The sequence below is a fragment of the Primulina eburnea genome, chromosome 9 (assembly GCF_022965805.1).
Source record: "Primulina eburnea isolate SZY01 chromosome 9, ASM2296580v1, whole genome shotgun sequence".
Taxonomy (NCBI): domain Eukaryota; kingdom Viridiplantae; phylum Streptophyta; class Magnoliopsida; order Lamiales; family Gesneriaceae; genus Primulina; species Primulina eburnea.
In genome coordinates, this window is record NC_133109.1 from 2,240,848 (window position 1) to 2,263,785 (window position 22,938).

The 22,938-nt window shown below is 34.5% G+C and overlaps 2 protein-coding genes across 5 annotated transcripts; both read left to right on the plus strand.

The window, feature by feature from the left end:
- Nucleotides 1–6,984: 6,984 nt before the first annotated feature.
- On the plus strand, nt 6,985–14,304 carry LOC140841086 (uncharacterized). Of its 3 annotated transcripts, XM_073208274.1 has the most exons (16): nt 6,985–7,394; nt 8,182–8,315; nt 8,435–8,584; nt 8,680–8,791; nt 8,901–9,225; nt 9,343–9,553; nt 9,687–9,776; nt 9,886–10,141; nt 10,299–10,411; nt 10,691–10,789; nt 10,855–10,902; nt 11,027–11,137; nt 11,224–11,314; nt 11,561–11,632; nt 13,614–13,668; nt 14,221–14,304. In XM_073208274.1, the coding sequence occupies exons 1-15, from the start codon at nt 6,995–6,997 to the stop codon at nt 13,631–13,633; spliced, it is 2,232 nt and encodes a 743-aa protein (XP_073064375.1). In that variant the 5' UTR covers nt 6,985–6,994; the 3' UTR covers nt 13,634–13,668; nt 14,221–14,304. The 3 variants fall into 3 exon arrangements, with proteins under 3 accessions (XP_073064375.1, XP_073064373.1, XP_073064374.1); XM_073208272.1 differs by lacking the exons at nt 13,614–13,668; nt 14,221–14,304 and adding an exon at nt 12,616–12,756; XM_073208273.1 differs by lacking the exons at nt 13,614–13,668; nt 14,221–14,304 and having other exon boundaries at nt 11,561–11,713.
- Nucleotides 12,617–16,260, plus strand: LOC140841087 (UMP-CMP kinase-like). Of its 2 annotated transcripts, XR_012120094.1 has the most exons (10): nt 12,617–12,825; nt 12,912–12,971; nt 13,614–13,668; nt 14,221–14,338; nt 14,419–14,575; nt 14,888–14,968; nt 15,057–15,164; nt 15,447–15,511; nt 15,638–15,714; nt 15,829–16,260. XR_012120094.1 is itself a non-coding variant. In XM_073208275.1 (9 exons), exons 1-9 carry the CDS (start codon nt 12,760–12,762, stop codon nt 15,830–15,832), a joined length of 714 nt encoding a protein of 237 aa, XP_073064376.1. In that variant the 5' UTR covers nt 12,617–12,759; the 3' UTR covers nt 15,833–16,254. The 2 variants fall into 2 exon arrangements, 1 of the variants encoding a protein (XP_073064376.1); XM_073208275.1 differs by lacking the exon at nt 15,638–15,714 and having other exon boundaries at nt 15,829–16,254.
- Nucleotides 16,261–22,938: the final 6,678 nt, after the last annotated feature.

The following is a 22,938-nucleotide window of genomic DNA, read 5'->3' on the forward strand; positions in this document are numbered from 1 at the left end:
TTGCATGGCCTCTATCCAGTTTGTATCTAGAAGAGCATCATCAATTTTCTTGGGTTCAATTTGAGAAACGAAAGCAGCCTGCAAACATTCACTTATCATTTGATTTCTATTTCTAAGAGGAGCAGTAGGGTTACCAATAACCAGTTCGAGTGGGTGATCCTTTTTCCACCGGAGACATGGTCCATATTGATCTTCCTCGGTTGGTTGAATGATGTCATTTTCTTGATCTTTTCCCTCTTCTGCCAGTGGTGTATTCTGTGGTTGATAGTTGTTCTCTGGATCATTCGTTTGTTGACAGTTTTCTTGACCAGTTGAATTCTCTTTAGAAATTGTTTCACCTGTTCTTCGTATGTCTATTTCATCATCATCATTGCTAGCTTCAAGGTTAGCAGCTTCAAAATTATTTGACAGATCATGCTTGTTGCTATTGCTATTGTCATGACATATAGATGATTCATCAAAAACAATATGTATGGATTCTTCGACAGTGAGAGATTTTTGATTATATACTCTATATGCTTTACTTACTGCTGAGTATCCCAGAAAGATGCCGTTTTCAGCCTTTACATCAAATGCAGTGAGATGTATTTTGCCATTAATGTGAATAAAACACTTACAGCCAAAGATGCGAAAATACCCCACTTCTGGCACATTGCCGGTCCATATTTCATATGGAGTCTTTTCATGATTTTTATTAATCATAGATCGATTCTGAGTAAAACAAGCTGTGTTAATGGCTTCAGCCCAAAATCTTTGCGAGATACCGGATTCAGCCAGCATGGTCTAGCTGCTTCTTTCAGTGTGCAGTTTCTTCTTTCTGCTACTCCATTTTGTTGAGGCGATCTTGCAGCTGATAGCTCGTGTTTAATCCCATTATCTTCAAGATAGGATGCTAGATATTTGTTCAGAAATTCAGTTCCTCTATCACTTCTGATTCTGTTGATGTTTTCCCTTTTCTCATTGTGAAGTCTCTTGAGCAGCTTGATTAAATGATCAGCAGTTTGATCTTTGGAGCAAAGAAATAGTACCCAGGTAAATCTAGAATAGTCATCAATGACGACCAGAGTGTATTTCTTTCCGCCTAAGCTCATTACCGGGATTGGTCCAAATAGATCCATGTGAAGAAGGTCTAGACATCTAGTTGAAGATTTTCTTCCTTTACTTTTGAAAGTTGATCGAACCTGTTTTCCAAGCTGACAAGCATTGCATACTTTATCTTTGGCAAAATCAACATTAGGTAATCCGGATACTAGCTTAAGCTTACTAATGGTTGCAATGGATTTGAAATTTAGATGATTTATCCTTTTATGCCATAGCCAATTTTTATTTCCATTTAAAGCGACGAAACAGGTAGATGCATTTAAATTTTGATCATTCCATTCTACTCTATAGGTATTTTGACTACGATAACCAGTCAACACTGTAAAACCTGCATTAGTTTTAACCATGCATTTTTCTTTATGAAATTCAACCGTGTACCCATTGTCACAAAGTTGACTTATACTGATCAGATTGTAGCATAAGTTTTCTACTAAAAGAACATCTTTGATGATGATTTTGCCATGAGTAATCTTACCATTACCCATAGCTTTACCTTTGGAGTTGTCACCGAAAGTGATTGTTGGTCCTTTGAGATCTACAATTTCTGACAAAAGATCTTTATTTCCTGTCATATGTCTTGAGCATCCACTGCCTAGGAACCATGATGACTTTTCTATGTTTTTCTTCTTTAGTTCCTGACAATGAAAGATTGGTACCCCTTTTATTTGGGTCCAGGGTTAATTAGACCCTTAGGAACCCACACTTGAATTATCCTTGCGGATTTTTCGTGATGTGTTCCAGGGTAATCATGATCGAAAGCATACTCTGGTGAATGCAGTATATGTTGTTTGGGCCTTTGATTATCATCATTCAATCTATACCTCTTTTGAACTGGTCGGCAATTGTAGTAATTGTTAGGTCTGATTCTTGAGTGATATCTGGTTGACCCTTCGTAACGGGTTGGATTTGGCCTGGGTTTGCGCCAATATTGTTTGGATTTATCACTCTGAACATAACCCAAACTACATCGCCTCCCATTATTCTCAAGATTTATATTTTGAATGCCTTGAACTTTAGGCTCATCATGTTCATATACCGAGCTAGATCTGACAAATTTAATTGATCTTAAACTGTCTTTTTCTAGCAACGGTTGAGTTGAAGCTTCTGAAGTATTACAATCATTTATGCCGTAACCTAGCCCAGTTCTGTCTCCGGCTGGTTTTTGCATTTCATGATCTTATCAAGAGAAGCAGAGGACTTGTTCCACATGTTGATAGTACTTAATAACCGTTTGTTTTCTTTTAATGTAGCATGGAACAATCTTCGTAAATCATCATTCTCAGCTGCTATCAGACTTAGCTTGACTTTCAAACTTTCAACCTCTTTGTGCTGCGAACAGTTGGAGAGGGTTAATTTGTTTTTCAAGTCTTTCTTTTCTGCATCAGCTTCATTGAATTTCATATATAGTCCTTTGAACTCATTTACCATGTCGTTAAGTGCTGTAACAAGATCTTCTCGTGTAAATTCTTCAGAATTAAAATCAAATACCATTTCATCAGTAGCTTCTTGATCTTCCTTGGCCATAAGACATTCAACTCTTTCGTCTTCACTTTCACTCGAAGATTTTTCAGAGGAAGACTTTTCTGACTCTGTGTCAGCCCATTTGCCTTTGTCTTCTTCTGCAACCAAAACTTTCTGATTCTTTTTCTTGATGAATTTCTTGTCGTTTTTGAACCGTCTTCTATTCTCCTGTTTCTTTTCATCCTTCTTTGGCTTATTGCATTCTGCAATAAAATGTCCCTTCTTTCCACAGTTAAAACAACCTTGACCATCCTCAGTATGGTCCTTTTTAAAATAAGGTTTATTCATTTGAGACTGATTTTTGCGCATAAATTTACCAAATTTTTTAACAAATAGAGACATGGCTTCATTGCTTAGTTGCTCAGCCGATTTCTTACTTGTGGACTCTTCGACCGGAAGAGTCACTGTAGCCGCTGCCAGGGCCTTTGTTTGTTGGGTTGTAGACGGCTCTTCTTCGGTTCGTATCCCTAGCTCAAATTCATATGCTTTGAGATCAGCAAATAGATCATGTAGTTCCAGTTTGTTTAGATCTTTGGATTCTCGCATGGCTATAGTTTTCACATCCCATTCTCTGGGAAGAGCTCTCATGACTTTTAAAGCAATTTCTCTGTTGGAGTACTCTTTTCCAAGTGAGGTGAGTTCGATGATAATGCTGCTGAATCGCTCATCAAATTCTGCAAGAGTTTCTCCTGGCTTCATCTTTGCATTGTCGAATTTTTGAATAGCCACTGTCAGTTTGTTCTCTTTGGTCTGATCATTTCCTTCGCACAGTTGAGTGAGTTTTTCCCATATTTCTTTTGCAGTGGTGCAAGTCTTGATTTTGGCGAACATGTTCTTATCCAGAGTTTTATAGAGAATATCTTTTGCAACGTTGTCTAAGTTTGCTTTCTTCTTATCTTCAGCAGTCTATTCAGATCTGTGCTTTTCTATCATTTGAGGAGCACCTTCAGTTATACCAACATCTGTGTTTGCTTTCATTATCTTCATTGGTCCATCAGTAATTACAAACCACATATCGTCATCCTGAGCTGCCAGATGTGCCTGCATACGAATTTTCCAATCATCATAATCTTCTTTGGAAAACATAGGGATTTTGTTGAAAGATGCCATATTATTCAAGAGATATCAATGTTTGAGAAGAACCCGCTCTGATATCAATTGTTAGGATCGAGAAAGAGTTAAGAGGGGGGGGGGGGGGGTGAATGAACTCTTTCGCAATTTCTTCTTTAAAATGTATTTTGAACCGTTTTTAGGCAGTCTGAAAAATTCCTTTCTCAAACGGTCGAAAGAGGTGAACCACTAAGGTGTGCGGAAGACGGTTCACTTTTTTTTGACAGATATTCCTTAAAGATTTGACAGTCTAAACAACAAGGATATGAATAACAGATAGCATTTTGCACAAGACAAGAGACACAGTATTTTTATGGATGTTCGGAGATTGAATACTCCTACGTCACCCCTTCTTCCTTTGGTAGGAAGGATTCCACTAAAAGACTTTGACTTTACAATTCGTTTGTAACAGCCCAATCCAATCAGGACTTATCCCATTGCCTGAATTGGAACTCCTAGTGATCACTTTACAATTCTGGATTTAAGAACTCTCAGTTCACCAAATTTCCAAACTTTTAATCAAATAACCGTAGGTTATTGATAGAACAGTAGTTTGTTTTGGTAGCACGAAAGATCCTTAATGATCAAATATGTGACTGTGGAGCTGCGTGCAGAAGAGCGATAAAGAAAATGTAAACTGTGAAGGCGCTCAAAAATCTCTGTGAAGGCAAGCTGAAAGACTTCTTTCAATCAGTGTTAGAGTTGTGTGGCTTGCTTGTCGATAGCTTGCATTCCTCCTAGATGATATATCCGAACGATGTAACGGTCAAAAAGTACAGTTATCGTAAACCTGAGCTTCTGAATCAGATGAGTCACTTTCTCATTTATGAGCAATAAATGCTCGCATTTAAACTTCCTTTTGCTTATCATAATTTTGAAGCTCTTTACTTGAGGTTTACTCCTTTGGGCGACTGTGCATACATCAATAGGTTATGAAGACTGTCTCTGAACGTCCTTTCTGGGAAAGAGATATAAATGCACATCCTCCTTGGAATTGATGTGAGATCGTTGACTTCGAGAATTTTGAATGCATTCAACCGGTCAGAGAATGTCGTTTAGCAATAAGTAAGTCTCTTAAATGAAGCGGCTGAAATCTAAAGAATAAGCGGTTGAAAATTAGCGGTTGAGAATTTCCAGCCGCGGTTGATTTCTAATTTGTCATACACCAAAATTCCTGAAATATCATTCTTTAACAGTCGAATACATGTAATACATGCAAAGATAGCTTGATCTAGTCCATTTGTTATCATCAAAACTAAGAGATGTAAAAATTTCTTCTTTTTTGGTGATGAACACATCTAAGCCCCATAAATATCATATAATTTAAAGAAAAATGAATTTAATCGAGATAATGAATTTCATTGTTACAATGTAAAAAGAAGGCAGAAAAGCCTAATACACCACGTGCATGAAAGTAAAACCTATATTGCCTCCTAGACTAGGAGCTTCTACCACCTCCTGATCTACTATATCTCTCATGTTGATATTTCTTTTTCTTTTCCTCTTCAACCACACTTCTTATAGCTTTATATTGTCTATGTCTGACTTCTTCACGCCTTCGCCGTTCTTCCTTTTTTTTGCACATCTCTTTTGAAAATGATCAAACATTTCTTGTAGTTGGGTGCCAAGAGTATCCTAAAGACCGTCAATACAAACGTCAAGTCTTTGTTCAGTTTGTGTTAACTATTTAGACAATGCGACTATTGTATCGTTGGTGTGCTTCTTTGAAGATTTGAATTCATCCATGCATATTTGATGTCTATTTGAATTCAGACATATTCCTCATCACAGCTTAGCGAAGATAAGAAACACCAACGCCGGAGGCTATCAGACGAGCATCATAGTCAATCATGAGGCTGTTGACCTTCTCAAGATCGGTATTTTCCTATGCAAAGCGTGCATCAACCTCAATTTGAGCATTGGTACGCGAGGTCCAGCTTCATTATCATTTGGTTCCAACCGACCGTCTTCAATATCAATATCCATCTCCACATTTCCCATAAGAAGAGTCTTTTTGTTCAGCGGTTGACCGAGGAGGTGAGGACTTTGGACCTGCTTCTTCAAAAATTGTTTTAGGAGATGCACTTTTGGGACTGATGTCTTGATTAGTATCCATATGAGTGGACATGTCACCAAAGAGGTTGAAGTCCATGATAGACTGTGCCATATCATCCATTGAGGTCAGAGGAACCTCAGATAGTGGTGTATCCAGATCAACAACAGAAAAAGACATGTTTCGGGGCTATTTGGGATAGGAAAAGAAAAAAATACATCTGGCTAGGGCTGCACACCGGTTGGATTGATGTCGGCGATTTGCTCGAGTTCAGCGGTAGAAAAAGGCTCTTTGACTGTCGGTTGCTCAGTATCAGTTGACGATCCACCATCGTCATACGACATGTTAAAGCCAGTAATATTTTGGGCAACTGTTTCAACCCCTTTTGCTATCTCTTCTTCTCCTTCATCCTCTTCATCCACATCCATCTCGAACTCCCTTCTCTTGGCCTAAATCTTGGATGTGATTGTGAGAGCCTCAAGATCCAATTGAGAGATGACCACATAATCATTGGGAGCGGTGCAACTGTGTTCATCAAAGTTCTCCTTTCTCTGAGCGATGATAGTTGTAGAAGGCTTTCCCTAATTTGGAATTCAATAAAGGACTATTGGCCCTAAGCTACCTCGATGTCATTAATTTCAGCCCAGGATAGCATGTGACCTTCAAGAGTGGCCACTTTTCAAGGGAATACTCTTCAAGAATGGTACTGAAGTAGACAGAAGTGCGATATACATACCATCTATTGTACCGCTTCATTCTTCGGGCCACATCCTTCATCACCAGGGACAGTGTCAGAATGACATTCGTCTGGCCGGCTACTGCTGCCAACCCCTACCCCACTAATGCATACCCACGAAGGCACAAACAGACGAGTTGAGCTGTGGGTGGCAATCATCCACCCCACCCATGCCATGTCCTTGTGTTTTCATATTATTGAACAATATAATTTCAGTTGGAGTTCGATTACAAAAATTGATACTGTTTGAGTTCGATTCAAATTCATTCAAAAATAAATTAATTATTTTTCGTGTCAGTTCGATTAGTATAAACCTCTAACATGCTAGAAAGTTACATAACAAATGTTTAAAATTCTTGTTTTTCGATAGTTTGATAATTTCTTTTTTAAATTTATCTATATTACATTTAATTATAAAACTCACACTTTTCAAATAAAATTTCATTTTCACCTGAAGTACGACGTCGCATGGGATGGAGCAGGCCATTAAATCTTCAGATCTTCTCACAGCATCCGAGCTTCCTTTCTCCACCAGAATCTCTCAAGTGATATTTTTAATCCCTAATCCCATTTACCTTCTCATTGATGGAAATCCATTCCCAAACTATTTTACCATGGCGCTTATCTTTCCCTCTCGTGCCATTTCCGTTCCAGGTTCCCAAAATCACGCATTTTCCTGCCCAAGAAGTGGGTTGCGATTCTGTACCTCAGCCGCGAGAATGAGAGTGGAATCCGGGGCGGTGGAGAGGAATGGTGCAGCCATTGTGTGGTATAAGCACGACCTTAGAGTTGAAGATCACATCGGCCTGGTGGCTGCCGCCAAGCATCACTGTGTCGTACCTCTTTACATCTTTGATCGCCGCATTCTCTCCCGTAATATTCTTCTTGGTCTTGTTTTCCCCTCTTCTCTGGATAGTGATAAGCTCCTTGCAAAATGAATGCACTTGATATTTTGGCAGGGTTGATGCCAAACAAAAATTGTCTTTTGTTTACTTCATGTTAACCTTGATTAATAGAAGCTGAACATATTGTAGCGGCATATTCTAAGTGGAATGATACAAACCCCTAATTATGATTATGTGATACGCTTGGTTGTGATATGAAAATAGTGATGTTTGGCAAAAGTAAGAAATTGTTGAAAGTAATGCGCGTCAACCAAGATGAATAATATGGTCAACTGCATGAAAATTGAAAATGGAAATTTAAACAACAAATTGGTCCAAGGAAACTGCATAAATTGTCATAGACTTCTAATGGAGAGTTTTATCTTTCTTGACCGGGTGAAACATGCTTGTCATCATTTCTAATAAAAGCATATTATAGATCATGAAGCTGCATTTTCTATCTGAGTGTGTACACGGTTTATCAGAAAGTGCTAATAATTGCATTTACAAGTAGTCTTGGTTCTTGAAGCAGATACAATTGGCTGGTTGTTTACCTTACTCTAAACTTCAGGGTTACTTTTAATTCTGTCACAGTAAGATGTAGCACAACAGCAGCAATTTACAAAACTTTACTTGCTGTTTCTCTGAAAGCTGTTTTTTGTCTATATGATTATTCAGTATTTCAGTTACACATTTGATTAGATACGATGAAGCTGTGAGGTGTCAGTGACTCAGTAGTGTTTCTTCAATTAAATTCCGGACTTTTCAAAATGCAGGATTTTCAGATGAAATGCTAGAAATTCTACTCTTTGCTTTGGAGGATTTGAGGAAATTGCTGAAGGAGCAGGGGTCCAATCTGATGATTAGGACTGGAAATGCAGAGAATGTCATAAGACATCTTGTTGAAGAGGTGGTTAATGCATTTAGTTCACTCATTATGATATCTAGCTCTCCACTCTCCAGCAGCAAGCAATTATTTCAGGGGTTCATGTACTTATTTTTTGGCATTTATTGCAAAGAATATAACAGGTCAAGGCTTCAACCATTTTTGTGGAAGAGGAGTTGGAGTATGGATTGTGCACAATGGTGGATAATGTTAAAGAAACATTGTCTTCTGTATCTTTTGCTGAATGGAACCCTGAAATTATGACGTGGAACACTCCATTTTATGATATAAAGGTTTTTGGATCGTCTAGCTTGATCATGTGAAACTTTTCTGCATGTATAAGATAAGTTTGTAGTCATAATTATGTTGATTAATTTGTTAATCCCAGAGCTTGAAAGATTTTCCGGCTTCATATGATGACTTCAGAAGGTTAAAATTAATTGTTGCTTCTGCGCTTTTGCCCCCAAAATTGTCTTTGCCTGAGATGAATTTGTCCTGGGGTAGGTTGCATCACATCTTGCCTTGTCGAATTTTCCACTTCTAGGATTTAAATTATTTTTTGGCGTATGTATGAGATCTATAAATATCCAAATTTTTCTTCTCCTTCAGGTGCTCTGCCAACACTAGATGAGGTGAAAAAGTTTGGGGATGATGACACTGGTGGTGGGAGGTTGAGAAAAGAATGGACTGCAGTTAAGAAGTTATCGGCTGAAGACATGTTACAAAGAGGAAAATTTTTTGGGCTAGAGCAAGCAGAGCTGCTAGAAAACAAACAGCAGGTGTTGAGTGACCAGAGTATCCAAAGAAGACCAGAAAAATCGGCATTCGTAACACAGCAAGGCAACTTAGTGGGAGGTGGGGTGAGTCTTGTGTTGAATGCTTTGGCTGCATATTTGCGATATCTGGAGGGAACTTCCCGGGATGACTTTCAGGAGTACGTCTTTTTCTTGATGGACTTGGTTTGTTTTATCCCTATCTTGAACAGATAGTGGGTACATATTACCACAAAATTGAGAAATTACCTATCTCATGCCAAAATCCTATGTTGTAGAGTACATGTAAAGCTACGCCAAGCTGAAAAACGCGAAGGAGCTTCATTTCAAGTGCTATTTGGTTCCGCCCTTCTTCTTGGTATAATTTCCAGAAGGAGAGTGTACCATGAAGCTGTCAAATATGAGAATGAACGAAACGGTGGATTCTCATCTCCGTTTGGATATTCAGCAGCTGTTACTGCTGCAATTGCTACTGTTTCCTCAATGGAGGTATCTATCATTGTAGATATTGATGGAGAAGATTGATATACTTCTGCATTGACCAATGAGCTCTAGTACATTAGTGATTGTTTGGCAAATCACTAATCAACATATTCTGACTTGACCCTGGTTCTTTTGATAGTGGTATTGGCTTTTGAATTTGCATGGCCAAAGATGTGGAGCAGGCAATTATGGCATTAGGATATGGCGGTGGAATAATCATCTAATCCAAGTTTGTATTTACAATTTTATTGCGCGTGTTCATCCATTTTAGCCAACAAGCTTACTTCTCGGGCTGTTAGAGAAAGTTTAACTAGTCACTATTGATTTTATGTTCTCAGTATACTGTTGCTGGTTGCGAAGGTCCAGCTATTCTTCTTGTCCATGGGTTTGGTGCATTTTTGGAGCATTATAGAGATAATATAAATCCCATTGCTGAAGCTGGAAATAGAGTATGGGCAATCACGCTCATTGGCTTTGGGAAATCCGAAAAACCTAATATTGTGTACACTGAGCTTGCATGGGCTGAACTTCTTCGAGATTTCATAATTGACGTTGTTGGGGAGCCTGTGCATCTCATTGGGAACTCAATCGGTGGTAGGTGACATGGACCGTTTACCAACACATACTTAGGCTGGAGAGGGGGGGAGAAAGAAAGGATGAAGAATTAATTGTTAAACAATCAACCGACTTTCCCTCAAGGATGGGCTCCATGATATGTCAGGTTAACTTGCTGGCGGTATTTTACTTGCAGGATATTTTGCTGCGATTGTTGCTGGTCTTTGGTCTCCTTTAGCCAAGTCTGTTGGACTTATGAACAGTGCTGGCAACATTGTTCCTCAATATACCACTCCGTATTACTCAGTAGTAAGAACTATTGAAAAACTTATCTCAATTGTATATCCGTGGATTACATGTTGTTTTGGCTTGTTTTGCTTTACGGTTCCATGATTGTTCAGGCTGCTAGAATGTGTATTGAGACTGCATGGTTGATTCACTAGATGTTTATTGTGACTCATGTTTATCTTACTGATATTTGGGCTCTTAAATTCATGCTAAATCACATTTCAGTTTTATGTTTTAGGGTGCTTTTCCACCCTACCTTATCTTGCTGCAAGAATTTAATTTCACCCTTGAATCATTCAGGATAGGCGAACTTCTGGAGCCGGGCGATTGGGTGCTAAACTCCTTTTACCGTACTTGAGGTTCAATATTAGGAATATCCTGAAAAGGTTTTATCCAAAAGTAAGACACGCTCCACTTTTATGACTTCCTTTCGTCATATTTTACTAATAAATCATGTTATGCAGAAAACAGATAGAGCTGATGCTTGGCTCATCAATGAGATGGTTAGAGCTGTATCCTGTGTGTTTTTTTACCTGGAAAAAGATTACTCCCGAAGTTGTTTTCATTTTGCTAATTATGGTTATAAACAAGGCTGAACATACGCTATGGAAAGATAGACCTTAACCGATTTTGCAGTCATATGACCCCGGAGTGACTTACGTTTTGCAAAGCATCTTCAGTTTCGATCTTTCACTACCCTTGAATTTTCTTTTGGAGGGATTTGACAACAGGATACTTGTAATACAGGTGATATCTTGCATTCAAACACTTTTGCCGCCTTTGCCGGCACTGCTTCCTTTTTTCTTAACACAAATGATTGATTGTTCTATCAGGGAATGAATGATCCACTGAACGACTCTAAGTCAAAGTTAGCTATGTTTAAAAAGCATTGCAGAGGGGTGGTAACAAAAGAAATATGTGCTGGTAATTTTTCTACTTGCTATCCTCGAATACAACTTACAGTAAATCGATCTTCAGTTCCTAAGTAATGTCTTCGCTATGTTCTATGCATATAGTGGATGATTAAATTGGTTTATATCTGTTCATTGTTTCACGTCATTCATTTCAGTTGCATGTGTTCAATACAAAGCGAAATAAGAACAGAAAACGGGGTACGCAAATACGTTACCTTTAGTTGACATATATCTCTGTTTGGTGATATTGTATTAGGGCATTGTCCGCATGATGAGGAGCCAAATGAAGTCAATCGTATCATTAAAGAATGGGTGGCGACTCTTGAAAGTAAAGTACCCTCCGTGCCTTGAAACAATTTTTCTTTTGTGGTTTCAGGCTTTAACTACATATATTCTTTATTCATCTTTATTCGTGTTCTTTGCACTTGCCGCATACTAATATTTAAAGTAGTAATTTTATTTTCTCAAGCAAAAACCAAAAATGCCACAACATTTAACCAAAACTCTTGCAACAAAAGAATAGTTTTTATAATAAACATTGGAATTTATATTAAATCAGATTAGACGAAATCACATCAGAAATTAGATTTTGGGAGGGAGGAGTTGTGACTTGTGATCCATCCCATAGACGAAACTACAACCCCATACAAATGAGACTTTATAATCCAAATTTTTTTAGGGTCTCATCGTTACCATTAGAACATGAAACATTTCATTTATTTGTATGCCATCGATTTTAAGACTTGATGGAAGCTCGGGGAGGGTTTAAATGTGATCGAGCTCAAACATATAATTTTTTATTTATTTTTTACTTATAACCATTTATTATTTTTAGTTTACACATAGTTTAAAAGAAGTAATATAATTTAAGTTATTTTCAGGCCTTATTTTTCTGTTTATTACCTCAATAATCAAACTCATCATGCTCGAAGAAGAAAGCGATTGAATTATCCATGCTTGCAAATCTTGCAACTTGACTTGTATAGATTCCGATTAAGAGCAACCCCAAGATAAAAAGGATATTGTCTTATTCCGATGAAAATATTTCAAATTCGATCCATGATTTCTTTAAAAAAAAATCGAAACTTTTTTCACAAAACTTGGATCGATGGTTCCTCAAATCCAAATCTTGGATGCTAGATTATATTTCAATCTAGTAAGAAGATATTTATTTTTTTCAAAAAGGAAAGAAAACATACTCCCAAAAAAAAAGATTCAGTATTTTTATAATATAAAATATAAAGTTTAATACGCGTGTAATATGGGGGGTGTTGATTATATTGTAATAAAATTGCCTAATGCTAACGTAAGCTGGAGCTTTGAAATCTGAAAGAGTAAGCAACTCTTCTTGCTGCGGACACATGGCCACCTACATGTGAGTCTTCTCCCTTTGGAACTTGAAAACCCATTTCTTGCTCGCTGCAAATTTGTGCATTGCCGAAGAATCCGGTGGATATGTGGAGGCGCGTGATTTCTCTGTCGCCGCTGTTTTCTTCATCAAGATCACGCCTACTCAATCAGGCACCTATCGTTTACCGTTTTGCGTGATATTGCTGTTACCGATTTGAAAATCTTGTTTTGATGGTTTTTTTTTCTCCATCGTTTAGAGTCAGGTGGCCCGTGGATTTAATGTCTGGCAGGCGTTCGGTAGGCAAATTCTGTATACGGTATCTTGACTCTTTCTTTCTTCTTGTTGTTGCTTCAATTAACCGGAGTGTTTATGATTTCGACTGCTCTCGCTTTTGGGATGGTTTAGGTGAAATTGAGATTCTGTGATTTCAAATGGCTTTTGGAATTTTATTTTGTCGAGTTACATACAGCTTTTAAAAAATTTCGAATTTTTAGCGAAATGGGGACAATAAAATGTTCACTTTATGTTCTTATTCGTTGTGCTTGTATGATTTTTTTTTTTGTTGTTCCATTCTTTTGTAAAGTCAGAGAGTTTGACTCCGAGCTGTGCACCAATGTTTGTTGGGTGATAATTTTGATTTACCTTAAAGTTGTTACCTGCAAGGATTATTTTGTTGGCTTTTATGGCTCATCTCTTGAAGTAGTGTTTGCCATGCCTCAATGGGAGTAGTTGACAATCCCTTTTGTATGTAGCAAAACAATGGACCTCATGAAACATGAATTGTTTGGGTTCATCTAGGTTTTGTATTATCTCACAAGGTTTTTAATGTCGAACATATTAACATGCCAGCACCTGTTACATTTATGTTTCCATATGGAGGGTTAAGTCTGCTGGCAGTTTTTCTTTTCAGCAAGATGCTGATTGAGATATTGTTGTGCGTTTTCTTTGATGGACACAGGCAGAAGGTGGAACTTCTGATAGAGGAGGAAACCCATTTATAACATTTGTCTTGGGTAATTAATTTTAAATTAAGCTGTTTGTTTTAGTATTTATTTGCTGGCTGAGGACTCGTTTTACTGCTCCTAATAGTTGTCATTTTGTCTAGATTTAATTTCTGGACTTTTTGTTGCAAGATATGAATTATGTTGACCTTTTTTTTTTTAATGAAAACTTATACTGTGTGTGATTGACTTTTTTAGCCGATGATGTCAATGCAAAATAAGTTAATGTTCAGGGATGTTATATACTTCATTAAGCTAGACACTGTCACGCGGTTTATAATTGTTCAAGGTTGGTAGTTGACTTTGCAAAATTCTTGCTGGGCATAGTTGTTGCTCTTCCCTTCGTTCTTGCATGAGCGACACATTTAAGTTTGAAATGCTTTACCAATGGAATTCGCAGCTAACACAACTGCACAACTTTTAATGTTACGTTTATTTAGGTTTTTAGGTAATAATAATATCTATAGAATGGGTTATTCAGGATAGTGAACACATTCGAGAGAAGTATCCAACACCAATAGATTTTACAAAGAAATGAGTCTGATTGGGTAGTTGGGCTTTCAGGAGGTCCTGGGAGCGGAAAAGGGACTCAATGTATGAAAATCGTCGAAACGTTTGGGTTTACCCACTTGAGTGCTGGAGATCTATTAAGAAAGGAAATTTCATCCAACAGTGAAAACGGGTAAGGCCGTCAGATATCTTCCGACTGGGATATATCCTTTATAAGATTGTTACTTTGAAAATCTTGATATTCTACTGCAGTTCCATGATTCTTAATACGATCAAGGAGGGAAAAATTGTTCCCTCGGAAATGACTGTAAAGCTGCTACAAAAAGCCATTGAAGAAAGCAAAAATGATAGATTTCTTATCGATGGATTTCCCAGAAGTGAAGAGAACCGCATCTCGTATGAACGTGTTGTGAGTTTATTTTCTTCTAATAGCATTGTTTCCCTGCTAGCTGGAGTTCTGTTAGCGATATACCCTATCTCGTACTTACGCTGGTTTTCAAGGATTTACATGTGACAACTGGTGTATGTATCTGATCGAAAATGTTAGTCATGTAGTCATCTTTCTCACGCATGAGCAGTTATTGATGCATTATATTCTTGAAATTATATTAAATTCAGTTTATATAAATTTTGTAACATTCATGATATTTTTTATAATCGTCTGTTATGAATGAAAGGATGATCTTTGCGTGAAATAATGAGTGTCCAACAATGAATGCAGATTGGCACGGAGCCAGATATTGTGCTTTTCTTTCATTGTCCGGAAGAAGAAATGATAAAACGAGTGCTGAACCGTAACCAAGTACCATCCGTGTACTCACATTTTTTTCTCCTCCAGTAATTGCTTTTTGTGCCACAAAATGGAAGCTAAATGTTCTGTTTTTCTGTAGGGACGCATTGATGATAACATAGATACCGTCAAGGAACGGCTGAAGGTCTTTACTGCTCTAAGCCTTCCTGTTATAAACTACTACTCTGATAAAGGAAAACTTTACAAGGTATCAAATATTACATTTGTAGCTAGTTAATATATTATAAAGTCATTATGAAAGATCATTTTGCTTGTTACGGAAACTGACCACTTACCTGAAGTGATTTTCTCGTTATAATAAAGTGAAGAAATTCTACATAGCTTATAAAGTAGAAATGATCGACATATTTCTTTTTTACTGTCATATGACATGCATTATTTTTTCTTGCTATGTATTTGATATCTGTTCTACTTACTCTACAAATTTTGAATCAAATTATACAACGTAACAATTAACATATTCTTGCAGATTGATGCCATTGAATCAGAAGATGAAATATTTGGAAGAGTTCGCCCCATTTTTGATGCCTTGAGGTTTTTGTTTCATGATACACTGTTTTATCATCGTAGTTCAATAGATTGTACCTGTGCTTTTGATAATAAGTAAATTTGTGGTATATCGGTCAGTACTTTTCTTAGACATGGATAAACCATTTTGAGGATTTTTCGTTCTCTGGTCTGATCTAAAATGTTAAGGGACCAACTACATAGGCAGAAGAAATCCAGTTGATTTAAAGGCATCAATCTACCTGCCTTTAAGTCCATGGCAAATATGTCAATTCAAACATCTATTTTCATGCTTGATTCACGTTTATCTTAAAATTTTGCTGACCCGAGAACCGTGCTTGCAGGTGACCCTGATGGTGCACAATGTTCCCAAACATTCTATGGTTCTGCTGATCGAGTGGACCGGAAATGGACTTTCGTCGGAACTCGAAATAAGCATTCGTGGGTATGTTGTTCAACCTTGATGTTTTACTTTTTTTCCTCATTTCCTGATATGGGTTTTGAGTGGTACTTGTACATAATACACGGCAAATCTTGCACCATTTTGGCGCTGCTGGAAACGGTGTATGAGCATATCTAAACGTTCTCTGAAGTTATGTAAACTGTTCGATTGCATTACCACACAATAAGAAAGGTGTCTACTTTAGACTCCCATCTCTCAGACCCTGCAACTTGATGCTTATCCTGGAATACTTGCATTTTTTTGAGTTAATTTTTTTTCCCTTTAATTGAACTCCTAGAAATGAGACAAATACAAATGTATGCGATTTTGAAAAACATGGGGATTGTTGAAAATAAAGAGTTGTGTTTAAAATAAAGAGTTGAAATTATTAAATGTTGAAAATAATAGTTGTAAATGTTGAAAATTAGTGTGATGGTTATTGTAATGATGTATTTATTTTTGGATTATTTCCAAAAGAAATTCTATAAATAGGTCTCTCAATTTGTGAAGAATAACTCAATTCGGTGGAGAAAATTTTGTAAAAGTGTGTGGTTTAATATATTTTGTGAGTTTGAAATTTTTATTTTTTACCATAAATTTTTCCTTTAACACGTTATCAGTACGATATTCGAAGGTTCGGTTCTCCATATTTTTTCAAGCTTCAAATCACAAGAAAAAAATAACAATATTCAAAAGTTAGAATATTTATTTTATTATTTATTTATTTTTATTGTGTATATATTTAATATATAATATCATGTTATTATATAAAAAGAGTCTATGACACCTCATTATAATAACGTGATGTGATTATATTATTACACTGCATATATAATTTTATTGTCTTACTGTTTATATATATATATATATATATATATATATATATATATATATATATATATATATATTTGAATAATATCATGTTATTATATAAAAGGAGTCTATGACACCTCATTATAATAACATGATGTGATTATATTATTACACTGCTTATATAATTTTATTGTGTCACTGTTTATTTATTATAATATATATTTGAATAATATCATGTTATTATATAAAAGGAGTCTATGACACCTCATTATAATAACGTGATGTGATTATATTATTACACTGCTTATATAATTTTATTGTGTTACTGTTTATTTATTATAATATATATATATATATATATATGTAATATTTGAATAATATCATGTTATTCTATAAAAAAAAGTCTATGACACCTCATTATAATAACATGATGTGATTATTTCACTGTTTATATATTTTTATTGTGTAAATTTATTGGTAAGATTTAGCTCATATCCAACAAAATACACTGGAACGTAATTAAACATATATTCCGTTATCTACGAGGATTAACAGACTTGAGATTTTTGTATTCAAAAGTACTAATAAAAGTATAATTGGTTATGCTGATGCTGAGTATTTATCTGATCCATACAAGGCACGTTCCCAAACCGGATATGTATTTACTCTTGGAGGCACTGCAATTTCTTGACGTTTACATAAACAAACACTTGTAACTACTTTATCAAATCATGACGAGATCATTGCACTACATGAAACAAGTCGTGAATATGTGTGACTAAAATCAATGACCTAACATATCTAAATCTCATGTGGATTATCATTCGACAAGAAGCATTTGACACTATATCAAGATAATGTTGCATGTGTTATTCAAATGAAAGAGTGATACATAAAAAGCGATCGAACTAAACATACTCCCCCTAAGTTTTTCGCATTCACCCAAGAGATTGAGATGAATAAAGATTTTAATATTTGTTACATTCAATCAAGTAAAAAATCATTAGCTTTTCACAAAGTCGCTTCCTACGACAATATTCAGAAAGTATATACATAACTTTGGGATGCGCAATCTACGAAATTTGTGAAGAATCCGTGTTAACATGAGTGAGAGTTTACGTGACTGCACTCTTTTTTCCTTACTATGATTTTTATCCCAAAAGGTTTTTTCTAGTAATGTTTTTAACGAGGCATTATAAAAATACTAATGAAGACAACCATTATATCATGATCATCATCACAAGGGGGAGTGTTGAAAATAAAGAGTTAGAACTTATTGAATGTAGAAAATAAGAGTTGTAAATATTGAAAACTAGTATGTGATGATGTATGTAATGATGTATTTATTTTTGGATTATTTCAATGAAATTCTATAAATAAGTTTCTCAATTTGTGAAGAAGAACACAATTGACCGAAGAAAATGTTATAAAAATATATAGTTTAATATATTTTGTGAGTTTGAAATTTTAATTTTTACCGTAAATTTTTACTTTTTAACATATATACTAATTTATTTGATAATTGTTCGATTGGGATGTGTCACTTTCAAATACTATTCCAAATTAGGATCCATTCCTCAGTGGGCCCTAATCACATGGGCTTCATACGTGTGTGGTCCATTTCTGTACGATCCAGCTGTGATAGGCCAGTATGGTGGGCCTGGGCCGACTCGCTAACATGTTGTTGTCCGATATCAATTTGCTCAACTAGTATCCGCATTTTGAAATTATTCGTTCCTTACATCATCATAATCAATTATAGACACCGCGTCGACAAACAATAAATTAGTTTATTAGGTGTTTTGGAACTCAGCAAACCCGTAACGAGACGCTATCATTAGGGTAGTTAAGGGTGTTCATCGGGCCGGTTCGATTAATTTTGTCATTGTTCAGTTTGGTTTTTCGGTTTCTGATTCATGAAATTTGTAATCCGAAATCCAAACCATTTTAGTTCGGTATAATGAAACGATTTATAATATAAATACAATTAGAAAATATTAAATTTCATCAAAACGGGCCACTTATGCTACTAACTAAGTTGAAAAATATTTCTATTTAACAATACATTAAATGTGGCAATTCAATGAATTGAATTTCAACTATATAATGATATAATTCAAGAAAATAAATGACAAAATGACATGTAAGAATAAATGGAAAACGTTCAATAAGTAAAACGAATTTTTTTTTTATGTTGTTTAAACTTCAAAGGATTCTGCTATTCAAACTTGGGCAAAAACTTGTGTGAGACGGTCTCACGAGTCGTATTTTGTGAGACAGATCTTTTATTTGGGTCATCCATGAAAAAATATTATTTTTTGTGTTAAGAGTATTACTTTTTGTTGTGAATATCAGTAAGGTTGACTCGTTTCACAGATAAAGATTCGTGAGACCATCTCATAAAAGACTTACTCTCAAACTTGAAGGCGTCGAAGGCTACTGGTTTAAATCAAAATCTAACTAAATCGAGAATTTACGCAACAAACCGATGGTTGTGCTGCAGATTTATTGGTAAAATCTATTACAACTGTAAACCTATGGACTAAACTATAATTTAACTTAAATTTCGAACGGTTCGGTTTTTTGTCACAAAAACCAAATCGAACCGAAAAAAACTTAAAATTCGAAAAAAATATATCCAAAAAAAAAACCGAAAAACCGATCAAAAAAAAATGAAACTTTTATTTAAGGTGGTTTTTCAGTCATATCCGAATAATGAACACCCATTCAAAAGCTAATAATTGGTCGTCAACGTTTTAAGACATTTCAAGTTATATACTATAATTGTAAAATTAATTACGGATCATACTGTAATTTAAAATAATTATATTCAAATACAAGTCAGGCCAAAATTATAAAAATAACGAGGAATAATATTCAAATTATAAAATAAAAGGAAAAAAATATCCATGAAATAATTTTTTGTCTCGTTATAATATATGATAAAAACTTGTGTGAGACGATCTCGACGTATATCTTATTTAGGTCATATATGAAAAAAAATCACTTTTATGCTAAGAGTATTACTTTTTATTGTGAATATCGACAGGGTTGACTCGTCTCACAGATAAAAATTCGTGAGACCGTATCACAAGAGACCTACTTATATTATAGAGAGAAGAAAGAAGCATCCTTTGAACAACATACAATTAGTGGAACTCCAACACTGAAAAAATGTGCTTGGATTATTTGATATTAATATCTCAGTTCAGATCTAATTGTAACAAATATCTCTCAATCGCGGAAAAACCGCGCTTCCGCTGCCATACACTTCGTTTCCGTTTCAAAAGGCAACTTTGGAAAAAAGCAAAAATGGGCAATTTAAGCATCGTTGCTTTCACATTGTGTTCACATGTGTGAGTCACTAAGAGAAATCAAAACCTATGTGAACTCAAATTCATGAAATGTGTGCGTGAGAAATTAATGAAAGGTACTAAATAATTGAGTACATAAATCGAAATTAAAATCGAAATCGAGTTTGAAATTGAAATTGAAATTGAGATTTTTTAATAATTGAGATTCCAAAATTATTAATAAATATAATAATAAAAATAAAACACTTTACTGTTTTATATTTTTTCGAAAAAGATAACTATAAGACCTTATATTACTGAAAAGAAATATTTTATTCTTTAATTAATTTTTTCTTTGTTGATAATATTTATATATTTAAATATAGAGTTTTAATTTTCTAGACTAATTAAATTTTCTATTGATATTTTCTTTATTCAATAATATTGTGATATTATAGATATTCATGGTAAGATATCTATATATCATAATATTATTCAAAAGAGTTTATTTTTTAATAAAAATTTTGTTTTTCTTTTCGGTAAAACTCTATATAAAGGATAAATTTTAGGGAAAAAAAAGAATATAAATAAGAGAGATAATGACACTAACAATGTGGTTTTTTCGTGGGTTGGTGATTGTCGAGAATTGCATGAAGAGAAAAGAATTGCATAGGTGAAAATTTCGCGTGATCAACTCACTCTATTTGTTGTGTTGCCGTGAGGTGTTGAAGATACTTGAAAACAAAACTCGTGTCAAATGCTGGTCGAAGAGTTATTTGTGACTCCGGAATCTTGGCGATGTAATCGTTGCATCCATGATTTTCCTTGCACACAATATTTGAAATCTAATACAACAATCTAAATATCTTTTGTAATTTTATGTAAAACAAATCAAATTTCACCTAAGTGATGTGCTACCCGACATACACATTTGTGCGTGGATGGCCAATTTATCAATTATTACGTCTCACATTGTTAAAGGAATCTAAAATGGCTGTATAAGTCAACGTCGGTGTCAGAAAACGCCATATATTGTCGCATTGAATAGAACAAAAATCTTTTAAATATTAAATAATTGTACCATATTTTTATATATATATAAATATACGTCCCTATCCTAAATATATGATATTTGATCCTATCTAAATATTAAAATAAAAATATCTTTAGGTTGATCTTTTTATGGAGTGGTCTATGTTCCACACTGCACTGTAAATGTTAGGAAAATTAATTTTCTAACTATGTTTGAGATGTAAATATCAACTTTTTTATTGTACTAAGTTTGTTATATAAGATTTGTCTAATATATTTTACTTGATTAACATGATTTGTAAACTATATATATAAACACAAATATATAAATTATTAAAAAAATTAAAAGTTTATGATATGATCAATTGGTGATTATCATTGAGCTGTAATAATTCGGTTGTTAAAACATTGAACACATGAAATATAATAGAGTTCGGTTTTATAACCAAACAGAAAAAATTCAAAATAATACATCTAAAAAACATTAAACATTTTGAAAAATATTCAAAAGATATGTAAGTTGAATGTGTAAAAACGTTTTGGTTGAAATATTTTATCAAAGACTTGATATGCAAGATTATTTTATTTGAAGAACACATAAAAACATCTTGAAAACAGTATCAATAAGTAAATGTAATAAAATAAAGAAGAAAAAAAAATTTGTTTATGGATATTCGGATGATAACAACTCATATGTCACCATTTGTCCACCTAGGAAGGTATGATTAGAATACTATGATTTATACAACTCTTATACAAACTCATTTCAAATTAGGAGTTATCTCTTGTTTAATTGAAAATTCTAGCACTTTCTATTGTAGGCCGTAACCTCACACTTTACATAATGTTTAAAGTTTTTTATGCCTCGACTACAGACAAAATCTTTAATATCTTTGTGTGAAGACTCACTCATCTAAACTTTGATGCTCAACTCTCATATATATATGTGTGAATGATTGTGTGTTATGATTTTTTTTTTTAAAGTTTTGTATATCTAAAATATATCTTCACACTTGGACTTGCTCTCATTCTAGCTAATTTGTTCATGCGAGATGTCCATGATTCGTATCTCATTCCAAAGCTTGTATTTTATCATCAAGTTATTGTATTTATAGCCTCCAACAATAGTATGGTCGTTTGAAACAATAATATGACTATTGGAAAATTTTGTATTATTTCTGATATTGAAACGTTCATATTCGTGTTGCTGGCTATTTGTTGAATTTAACCACTACTGAATTTTACGGTTTTGAATTCATTCTGTTGATTTTGAGCTCTACTGGATACAACAACTACTAGTTTTTAGTAGCCATATCTACTAGTTTGAGCTAAACTACATTTTGAAGTAAAACTTTTGTTGCATTCTCAATAGTTTATGTATTAAAATTACTCCATCCGGAACAAATATACATATTTGTTTACCTTTTTATATAGATTAAAAATAGCATTGTAAAAATAAAATTAACAAAAAAAAATTCCTTTTTCGATATATGTTCATCAAAACTTACAAAAAGAAAATACAACTCATATATTTGAGGCAAATTAAGTTGATTTTTGGTATTATGAGTAATTAATAACAGTAAAACATATAAATTCATGCGTTAATTAAAGAGAGAAAAATAAAAATAATGAAACTTATTTGTTTAAACAAGACAAAAGTTGATAATTTTGAGTGTGAATATTCAAATTAAATTGGCCGACTTTTTTTTTTTTTTTTTTGTGAAACTAAATTGGCCGACTTATTACACGCCATTCACGGAAACAGCGACATATCCAAAATGGCCAAAGAAAAAGAGGCCATGAATTATTTATGGGCCCTTTTCCACGTGATTGATTATCAATTCAAATTCCTATAAATATGACAACCTTAAAAT

Excerpts from the sequence above, each read along its gene's own strand:
- LOC140841086 (XM_073208272.1), top strand. The coding sequence starts at position 6,995 with ATGGAGCAGGCCATTAAATCTTCAGATCTTCTCACAGCATCCGAGCTT. Across the intron at positions 8,316-8,434 it reads TAAGACATCTTGTTGAAGAG|GTCAAGGCTTCAACCATTTT; the intron begins GTGGTTAATGCA and ends AGAATATAACAG. Across the intron at positions 9,226-9,342 it reads TCCCGGGATGACTTTCAGGA|AGTACATGTAAAGCTACGCC; the intron begins GTACGTCTTTTT and ends CCTATGTTGTAG.
- LOC140841087 (XM_073208275.1), top strand. The coding sequence starts at position 12,760 with ATGTGGAGGCGCGTGATTTCTCTGTCGCCGCTGTTTTCTTCATCAAGA. Across the intron at positions 13,669-14,220 it reads ATTTATAACATTTGTCTTGG|GAGGTCCTGGGAGCGGAAAA; the intron begins GTAATTAATTTT and ends TTGGGCTTTCAG. Across the intron at positions 14,339-14,418 it reads TCATCCAACAGTGAAAACGG|TTCCATGATTCTTAATACGA; the intron begins GTAAGGCCGTCA and ends ATTCTACTGCAG.